Source organism: Agelaius tricolor, unplaced genomic scaffold (assembly GCF_023055355.1).
Source record: "Agelaius tricolor isolate 1412-34295 unplaced genomic scaffold, bAgeTri1.0.p SCAF_26, whole genome shotgun sequence".
NCBI lineage: Eukaryota > Metazoa > Chordata > Aves > Passeriformes > Icteridae > Agelaius > Agelaius tricolor.
This window is the reverse complement of record NW_027269286.1, coordinates 4,560,981-4,571,150: the sequence shown is the minus strand read 5'-3', so window position 1 is coordinate 4,571,150 and position 10,170 is coordinate 4,560,981. Positions and strand designations below refer to the sequence as shown.

The 10,170-nt window shown below is 44.1% G+C and overlaps 1 protein-coding gene across 5 annotated transcripts in view; it reads right to left on the bottom strand.

The window, feature by feature from the left end:
- Positions 1 to 264: 264 nt before the first annotated feature.
- Positions 265 to 10,170, bottom strand: part of CAB39L (calcium binding protein 39 like) — a 59,841-nt gene continuing 49,935 nt past the window's right edge. For 4 of the 5 annotated variants that reach the window (XM_071448439.1, XM_071448440.1, XM_071448442.1 and 1 more), the window contains 3 exons: positions 9,874 to 9,939; positions 9,238 to 9,381; positions 265 to 2,118 (listed from right to left, as the gene is read on the bottom strand). In XM_071448439.1, the coding sequence (XP_071304540.1) occupies positions 1,939 to 2,118; positions 9,238 to 9,381; positions 9,874 to 9,939 (390 nt within the window). In that variant the 3' untranslated portion in view covers positions 265 to 1,938. The remainder of the gene's footprint in view (positions 2,119 to 9,237; positions 9,382 to 9,873; positions 9,940 to 10,170) is intronic. The other variant, XM_071448443.1, reaches the window with a different exon arrangement.

The window sequence follows — 10,170 nt, the reverse complement described above, 5'->3', positions numbered from 1 at the left end:
TATCGACCTGCAAGTGACCACTGCCAGCAAACACCACCTGCAGGGCGGGGCTGAGGCTCGTGGCCAGGCCAAGCTGGCCTGGGGTTGCCAGACCCCTGCCAACCAGGGCTGCAGACCTGATGCTTCAGAGAGCATTGGCTTCGAAGGCAGTGCTCATCCCTCTCCCTCTGCTGAAACAACTTGACAAAGGAGAGAAGGAATTTAGCACTGTATGGAATCTGGCTATCCAGAAAGGCAAGAGAGAAAAAAACCCGGAGACAGAAATAGAGTGATCAGTTATCATGCCTTTAATAGCTTGTAAATTTTTTTTTTTTTAATTCCAGGCAACTAAGATGTACATTTGTTGTGTGTATCTGACATCTGAAAAAAAACAAGACCACAATCAGTTCTGTTTCTTCCCTTTTCTAAAGCACATAAATTAAAGTATCAGTCACCTCAATATACACCAGTTTAATGAAAGAAAAGGGCTTGTTCTGTTTTTACAATTCAGTGTCACCTGTTACCTGAAGCATTAGATAGAGTTTTAGCTAGAGAACTTTCTTACAGCAAATAGGAAAACTCAGAAATAAGGCTGTCCAGAAAAATTCAAGAAATTTCCACTCCCTGCTCTCAAACTCCACTTCCTACTAAAGCATCAGAATAACATTTTCCTGTTAGAAAACAAAAGACCCCAAAAACTCTTCAAGCACACCAGGGAAACACTGTCTGTACCATAGAGCTTACTAAACTCAAAACATTTATGGTGCAACAACCTCCTCTTCCACAACTTTAACACTGAGCCTGAATTCAGGTCAGGATGAACAAGGGCAGAAAATGCCAAACTAGAGGTGGCCTTTGGTGCCTGTTGCTGCTCAGTGGCCTCCCAGGCTCAGTATCCAGTAAATGCTCTCAGCTATGGCAGCACCTGCAGGCTCAGGGACCTCAGCCCACACAGCAGATCTGGCTGAGGCCTTTTCATGATTGCCTTGCTGAACTCAGCTCAACCCCGCCTCACACAGCCAGGACTGGAATTTATATGGAAAGACTCTAGGGACCTTCCTCTCACTCTGGTGCTGAGGCTCAGCCCTTGTCACAATTCAGCCAAGCAGCTCTGGCTATCACCCAATATTCTTGACCATGGATGGTTTCTGTAGGTGTAGGATCACTTTATCAGCAATACAGCATGGCCTTTGATGGAGGGGCGTTGCCCTTGCCTTTTCCCGTTACAGGGCACGTGAGCACCATGTCCATGGGGCTGCTCTTCATGAGACTGCAGGGAGCTGGTAGGAAAAGCCTGTGCTCTAGCACAAGATAGATCACACACAGGGAAATGGGAGTTAGGCAGAAACAGCTCAGATGGCTGATATAGCCATCCATTCCCTAGCACTGAATAGAAAACCTCTGATCTAGGGGGGGAAAAGGATGAAAGAACACAAAATGAAGCAAAAACGTGACCTTTACTGCTTTTTCATCTTCCATAGTTTTGACTAAAGAACCTGACCTATAAGTGCAGCTAACTCCAGAGACCAATGTACTCTTTCACAGTCTTGTGTGTGTGCAGCGCTAGAACCAAGTCACAACTACAGGTGTGAAGGAACAATGTCACAGTCCTCAGGAGACCTGCTCTGTGCACTTGCCAGTGCTTGAGTTTGCTGATAAAGTTAAGCAAAGAGGTTCATTCTTCTTGAGCACAAAAAAATCTGTCAAACCAGCTTCTATTATAGAGAGATTCTAAACTGACATAAATAATTATAATCTTGATTAAAAATAATATATTATTCTAGATTTTTGGTTTTTTAGTTCTCATGTAAAACCCCTATACTCTTGACATCTAGGAACAAAGACAAAATAAAAACCAGGCACTTGCTGTGCCTTCTCAAGCACTATTGTGGTGTTTAAGGGACACAGAGGAACTTAACAACTGGATTAATGCCTACAGTGGAAAACAAGAGGTGTTCTTCATGCTGTTGGCTTTTTCAAGTCTCGGATTTGCTTAATCAGGTAGTTCTTCTCATCAGTGAATTGTTCGTCATCCGTCCTTTCTTTCTGGAAATTGCTCAGAAACTCAATTAGCTTGGGTTGGTTTTTCAACAGGATCTCCACAATAGGCTGTGTTTTGTTTGGACTGGCCACAAAAACCTAACATGCAAACAAAATCAGGCACAGAGAGACAGCAAGGGGGTGGAGACAGAGAGAGAGAGAGAGAGATAGAGGAACATCAGTCACAACATCCCCACAAGTTACAGGCAGATACTGTACTGCTATCCACCTTGTCCCAGGGCAGTCAGACAGGAGTTCAAACATGTTGGTCCCACAGCAAACTGAAGCAAAACTATGCCCGTGTGTGGTATCGTTTCCCTTTCACTTTGCTCTTTGGTGATAAAAGCTTTTGACTGTAAATCCAGCTGTTGAGAGGGAGCTATCAATCCTCAGCCTCTTCCCACCCACAAGACAAATACACAGAAATTAATTATCAGGAGAACGGAAAAGCTTTGTGTCAGTATTGATATCATTTCCGTATTAAACCAGGCCTAAAATTAGACTTGCCAGCTTTGTTTTGGTTTGAAAAATTATGTCAGAGGCCTCACTTCCCTCTGTCTAATCCATTCATGGGAGCATGGAAACTTACAGCAGCAGGAGCAGGAGGATTGTGGTGTGCCCAGCACCTTTGCAGTCCTTGCTGACCAGAGGAGGGTGGCATTGCAGGAGGGTGAGGTGAGACACAGATACTCACCTGGCACAGCCAGCCCAGCACTGTGGCTTACTGGCCTTCTTCAATGCTCTGATTTTTCCTACTATAATCACTAAAGCTGCAGTTTTCCAGCTCTGAACATGACCCTCATGCCATAATGCTGTTCCTTTAACATTTTCTCTGGGTTAAGTGCAAAGCTAAGGCTGGTTGCAAAGGCCAACAGTGAAAGGCTCTTCCAGGGACCCCAGGATGGCACAGAGATGGGGCTCTCTTTCCTGGGATGTGGGTCAGGAGGGGCAGGTGGGGCTCGCAGTGGGAGCACACGTGCAGCGCACCCCGGCCGCCCCGGGAGCAGCTCCCACATCTGGCTCGCTCCGAGGTTTCCATGGCTGGGCAACAAACACCGCCTGAGCGCTTGTGCAACGACAGAAATAACTCCAGTTAGTCTCTGCCCCATGAGAAGAAATTAAGGATGGACAGCGCTGGAAATCATCCAGTTTCCCTCCAAGCCTGTCCAAAGCAGAATGAAAACAAACATCTGCTGACAGCACAGAATGGCATGTTGTCCTGCCGAGCACAGGCAGCACCACCACTGGCTCCCAGTTCGGGGCTCTTCTGCAGGTCCTTTTGTCTCCCCTGAGGTTGTGTCCACAGGAAAACCTGGGCCACATCCAGCTGCTCGGGGAGGAGCTGTGCTACCTGATGAGAATCACACACACTCTGTCATGGGGGGCTGTGCTACAGCCTCTTGTCCCTAAGACAATGCCTGGTAAAGGCTGGGGCAGGGCTCAGGCTGCACCCACCACTAGGCTTCATACTCCAAAATCAGAGGATCTTATACAAGTGGTGGGGAAAGTGCCACATCAGGGGAACATGTGGAAGGAGTGGGGTTCAACACACACCAACAGTATCCCACTGAGCACTTCTGCCCAAACAGGAAACTAGAAGTACTTTTTCATTTCACAAAGGTGAGACAAAGCATCTGCTCTTAAACCCTGGCACCTGATGCTAGAGTAATCTTAATCTGTGTCTATGTTTTTGTCTCCTCTGGATCCCTCCTCCTCAGGCTTCTCCTAGAAGTCCCTGCTTTAAAGTACTTTGCCCTTTGCTGTGCAGGAAGAGCTGCAAGCTCTGCCATGCTGGGTGAACACTTCCCAAGTGCATTACAAAGTTTTCCTTGATCTGGTGTCCAGGCCATGGTCCCAGTGACAATACACTATCTACAGTTATTCACAAAGGCCTCCACCTTGCCCTTCTCTAATTACCCTGAGCTATCATCTTAAATGATTCCCACTTGCCACCTAAAACTTCTCAAGTGCAGCACTAACATCCCCCAAGGATCCCTTTTGAGCAGCCCCTTTCCTGCACAATTCCCAAAGTACTCACAGGGCAGTCTCCTACCAGGGACACACCTGCCTGTGGTGGAATGGCCAGTTCACAGCTCTCACTACACCTGAGGCACTCTCAAAAGCTGCAGCATCTGAAAGCAGCATCTCCTCCTTTGCAAATAACTTTGATACACTGCTATTGATGCATTAGTTCCCCTTAGACTGGGAGAAAAAGGGTTTGGGGATGTAAATATGAACGTGCTTTACAGCTTTCCACTCTTGCTTTATCTACACGAATCTTGAGATCTCCTGAGCATGGACATGTGGCTCTGGATGAGGCTGCAGCACTTCATGCTCTCAGTTGGGGCAGCCCCAGGATGCAGCTCCCTGTGTGCTGACCTACAGCAGGTGATCATGCTGGTGGAAGCTGGATACTTCCAGGATCTGGACTATGATAAGCCCCCAGTCATCTGGATGAGCTGCCATGAGGAAAAGCAGGATGTAAGCTTACAGGCAGGGATTTACAGATCTTCATAAGAAATTTTTATTTTGGAGTTCAGTTCACCCTTGGTGATGAGAAGAAGCCATCAGATACAGTGGCAAGACCCACATGTTCAGAAATCATCTGATGAAAATGCAAATAGAAGCCATCAAAGAAGGCCTGACCTTGAAGTGCTGAACATCTCCCTTCAATGAATATTAGGCCTCCTTAATATTTATCTGAAGGGTGACTCTCAAAATGAAGAAATCTAAATAATTCTTGTTGTAAAAGCTCTCTGCTCTGCAAACAGGACTGGAAGGTTGGTGGTAAACCTAGTAAATAGCATTTCATATTGGACCTACCACTGGTATTACCATAGCAAATAATAAAGAACCTAGTTTCATAGAAGCCATCACATCCTGTTTATCTTCCTGCTCAACTATTCATAGATTACAATCTTCCCCTTGCAAAACTGGCAAAGTGAACATTCAAACAAAGATCATCTCAGCTGCCAGTCTTGCTCAGTGTCAACAGGGACTCGTAAAGAGAGAATGTTCAAGGACCAGAAAATTCCTGAAGTGTTATTCAATACTTTGGCTAAGCAAACAAAATCAATTCTGTCAGTATCAACTGACCAGTTTCACAGAGCCCAGGAGCAGGACCACCATGAGACTTTATGTTAGAAATGGTCCCCCTCACTCAGAACTCTGTATTGGCATAGAGAAGGACATCAATCCCTAAAACCAGAAACATTATTAATGCTATCTGGAACATTTCAACTAAAATGAAGTTGGATCAAACCACAGAGAACTTGGTTTCACCTGTGGTTTTATTATGAAAAGATATATGTTCTAGAGCACTAAATTCAGACAGATGACAGAGACAGAGACCCAAAATAAAGACAGTACCCATATAAAAATTCCAACTCTAAATATAGCTGTCTCAAAACAGAGAAAGCTCCATTTCAGGAGTATTTGCAAAAGACCTGGAATGAAAATCAACCCTAAAGCTTCTAAAGTTGTCCAAAGTGGAATAGTTGTTACCTTCTCCATTAAAAGTCTTAATGTATTTCTTCAAACAAACATCAAAGTTACTTGATCAGAGAATTTTACCTTATTTCCTTACAATTAATAACCAGGCATTACAACCTTCTGGGGCAAGAGCGGAGCGAGAGCAATTACAGGATGCCCTGGACTGAGCATTTTAGGACTTACTCTGGGGTCACGCACAATGTCACTGTCAGGACACTGCACACACAGAACACACAAGGTTCATGCTGCTTACAAGGTTCATGCTTAGAACAATGCTTCACATAATAATCCTTGTCCTTTAGATTATCCAGCTGAGAAACAGAGAGGACACATCCCACAAACACAGCCTCAGCTTCGTACCAAGAGCAAACTGTCAGTATGGTCAAATTATGTGAGGCTGTTTGCAGAGCAAGCTGCAGGAGGTAGCTCATAATGTGCACGAAAGAGAATGGAAAAATGAAACTGAGGTCACAAAACACAGTGTACCCATTCTATTTTTAGATTTAAACAGTAAAATATATCTTGCTAAATGTCCCCTTAAGAGCAAGAAAGTCATATAATCCCAGCTCACTGCTACAGGGTGTTTTCCTCAAAATCAGCAAATTGTTTATGTGAAATCCAAGAGAGCTGTTCCTATCCTTTGTTTTTGAATATGTGAAGTCAGAGGAATCCCTGCACCATGTTCACATAGGTCTGAAAGATACAACCTGCCCTACAGATAAGCAAACTTGAAGGAGGCTCCCCTAATGGAACACATCACAAACCCACCAGAGGAGCTGGAGAGCCCTTCCCAGTATGTGATCCCCAAAGTGTGCGCACTTGAGACCAACACCTCTCCACTGAAATCACTGCAGAGAAGAGCCCGTGACTCTCAAAGCCCACAGCTCTGAGGGATCCCCTCGGATTATTTATGAAGGAGGAGGGAAGGGGTGAGGTCAGTTAGCTTTTCCTCATGATTAAACACTGTGTAATCCTTATGCATATGTTGCCTGGGACATCCAGTTTTACAAAGCAGCTGCAGACCTTTAGGATGGAACTGCAAGGCAGAAGGTCCATTTTTTTCAGGCAAAAGAAGAGAAGGAGCTGGAGTTAGAGGAAGATCAACCATCTCCTAAGTAGAGAATGGAAAAAGGCACTCCAAGTGGGCACTCTGTCTTCATTTTCCCACTCACAGTAAATCGGGTGAATTAAATATTCTCAGAGCTTGGGGGTATTGACATTTTCAACCACAAAATGTTCCTCCAAAATAAGTTTGCACTAGAAGTGGTCATCACTTTCACCTCTGTTTCACAGTTTCAAATCTCCAATAATTAGATATTGCCTCAGGCAGTAAGAGTCATAAGCCTTTTTTTGGGTCAGCTGGAGCACGGGAACATTGGAATCTGAATGCTTACAAAACAAACACTTTTTCATTTCAACTGTGTCTAACTGGTAAAACATCTAAATCAGGTAATTTAAACCTAAATCTTTTGGCAGCTCAGACAGAGCAGCAAGTATCCCCTTCTCAGCAGACCTTTGATTCCAAATCACTGTGGTTAGTCTACTGTAATTTCAGCCAGGACTGCATAGGTATTTTGCAAGCATAATTTAAAAATGCAGGCACAGTTCAAAATTTATGAGATTAGAAGCTGAGGACAAGATTCCTCTCCCAGTTACATTAACATGGAATTCTACAGCTGACAAAAGAACTGGGCTGAGCAACACAAAGCCAGAAACAGGAGGCAGGAACACTGCAGAACTGGGCACAAAAAAACCTTAAAGACAAAGCCAGTCTTCAAATATGTAAGGATTTCAGTAGAATTTAGAATTCTAATTCTTTAATTCTCAAGAATTTAGAACTCAATTTAGGAAGTGAAATCAGGGAAAAATATCTTCTCTGACCCTCTCTACAAAGCTAATTCACAATGCAATTTCCTGTAACAAACCCTATAAAGACCCTTCCCCCCTGGGAATCCAGGCAACCCAGATCCTCAGTGAGCAGGATCCTATAAGTGGAGCTGCTGCACCTCTACAGTTACTCTATAGTGTGCTGCTGGAGGTTGTGAATGAGCAATTTCCAGCTGATCAGGTTCTGCTCTGAGTCTGCAGCTCCCCACCATGAGCCCTGTGCGTGTGAGGCAGTGTGAGGAATGCCATGGGAATGCCTTGGCCCCCTGAAGTGCTGCTGACTGGCACCACTGGAAAAAGACCCACAGAGGTTTCTGAGGACAGAGTTTGGCCCTTTGAACTGAAGAAACACAACACCACTGTTGCTCATGGTTTGTTCTGCTGGCACTCCAAGGTCCAAGCATTATTTCCACACGGCAGCAACTGCAAGTGGTCAAGCAAGGATGAGCCTGCAATATCACCACTCTAATTGGAAATGGGATGCAACATACTGGAAGGGAGGAATGGGAAGGCAGAATAGGAGGAACAGCAATGTGTGACATGGTTGCACACTGGGATCCTTTTACATTATTCCAAGTCCTTTTAAATGTCTCCTAAAATAAGTGAAATCAGCCGTTCCCAAGGCCTGGTCCATGCCTATCATTAATTCAGGAATTCAGGAACAGCAACTCATGTCCTTCATAAATAAAAATCTTGTATTTATTCACAGAGTGGCTAAGAAACCCAAATCCTCTGATACCTTCTCTCCACTGGCATCTCAAAGGCTGCAAGTGTCTGGAGCCAGACTGCTTGCTTATCTTGGAGCCACACACCTCCTGATAAGGAGGAGGAGGAGTACAAATTACTCATAGTGGTTCAGTTGACTGGAGGAAGTCAGCAAGGGAACAGCTTACCAAGCCACTTATTTCATGAAAGGAATTTTCTTTTAATCCTCCTTGAAGATTTTTTTTTTCTTTTACAAAACTAAAAGCTTTTTGAAGAAGCTGCACATTCTCTAAATCTCCACACTGAGGATCTGAAAGCTTTTTTCCCAAATCAGAAATGGCAAAAGTACAATATTTAACAAGTCACTCTGAATTTGTGGAGGGTGTTGTAACCTCTTCTCACAGTCATTTGGTGTTATCTGGTATCTTTCTTAGCCAACTTAGGGAAGGGATATCCTTAGAGGCCCAAAATTCCTCTTCTGATAATCATTAACAACTCTATTTATAGTTTGAAATTAACGTGTTCATTCCAAATTAGAGTTAGTTTTGCATAACAATCTGACTCACCCTCTGTTTCAGAGCAGAGAACCCTTTTGATAGGAAAATTGTAAACTTCTAACTTATCAACATTGATCATCATGAAAAAAGGGACACTGGTTGGGCCTGGTAATTTTGAAACACTGCAATAATGTCACTGCAAAATGATGGAAGCATAAAACTCATTTCAAGCTCAGATTTACCAAACCTTTCTAATATCTTTAAAAGCATATTGTGCTTGCACTGATGCCCAGCACCAGCACCACCTACTCTTAATCTAAGGTAGAGTTTTAAGGCTTTTTTTTTATCTTTACCCAGAATCACATGGTAAAATGATCCAGGAGTGGGGAGAAGATCACCTGGATACTACCTAGAAGTTGTGTACTACTGTAGCAATGGCTACTGACAACCCCCAGCTTAAACAAAAATTATGCTGCTTTAGGTCTCACCTTTTCAATTATGACATTCTCAAATACTGCAAGTGACTGTAAACCTCAACCTTTGCCTTAATTTCCCAGACTTCTTCTTGCCTACCTTGAAAGATATTTTTATGAGGAGAAGAGAAAGTCTGCCACCTCTACAACCCATACTGGCTCACCTTGAACACATGGAATGCTTCAAACTGAATGTTGGGGCTTTTATCTCGCAGCAAGTTCATCATCAGCTTCAGGTTTTCTGGTTTGCTGATGTATTTCGTCATGATGGAGAAGTTGTGTCTGTCCAGAATCAGTTCACCCAGAAGCTGTAAACAAAATTACAAAAATAATGCTCATCTTCTAAATATGACAGAGGGAGATCCTTTGTTTGGGCTGGGTGTAACAGGGGCTGGTGTGAGTAGCTGGGACAAAAGCAAGTGTAGACAAAGACACCTTCATTTAATTGACATGTTACATTCACACCCCCCTCTGCCTCCACGTGCAGGCCATGTCACACTTGGCGTCCCAGACAGAGACTGCCACGTTACTGCCAAGCTCATTGTAACCATGTTCTGAACCAAAGCACAGATCTGAGCTCAGAGGAGAAGTGACAGCACTCATTCCATAGAAATGGCCCAGTGCTTCCCCAGAGGCCCAGGAAAGAAAAGACACAGTGAGCTCCTGTGCTTTTCAGGAAGAGCATCACAAGCCCTTAGTCCTGTTGATAGAAGAATGGCTGCTCCATTGCAATACATGCACCTCGATATTCTGCATAACACAGAGTACAAATTTAGGAGCAAAGTGCTGAGAGACTTTACCTTCAAAGATTGTCTCTTTGTTACATAATTCTCAGAATGAAGGAGTTTTTCATAGTCCTCAAAGATCTAGAGTAACAAGAAAACACAAATGCATCAGATTAATGTCCATCCTTCCTTCTCCTGGTCCTTCTCACTGCTGCAGCAGTGCCACCCTCTAATGCTTCACTGCAATGCCAGGCCCAGCTCTTGTGGCCTTTCCTCTTGGCTGGTTATCACACAGTGAATTAACTAATGCCCAGGAACACTCCTCTTCCAAGTGCTGCAGAGGGGGAATACCACATATGGGCTGGATGGAAC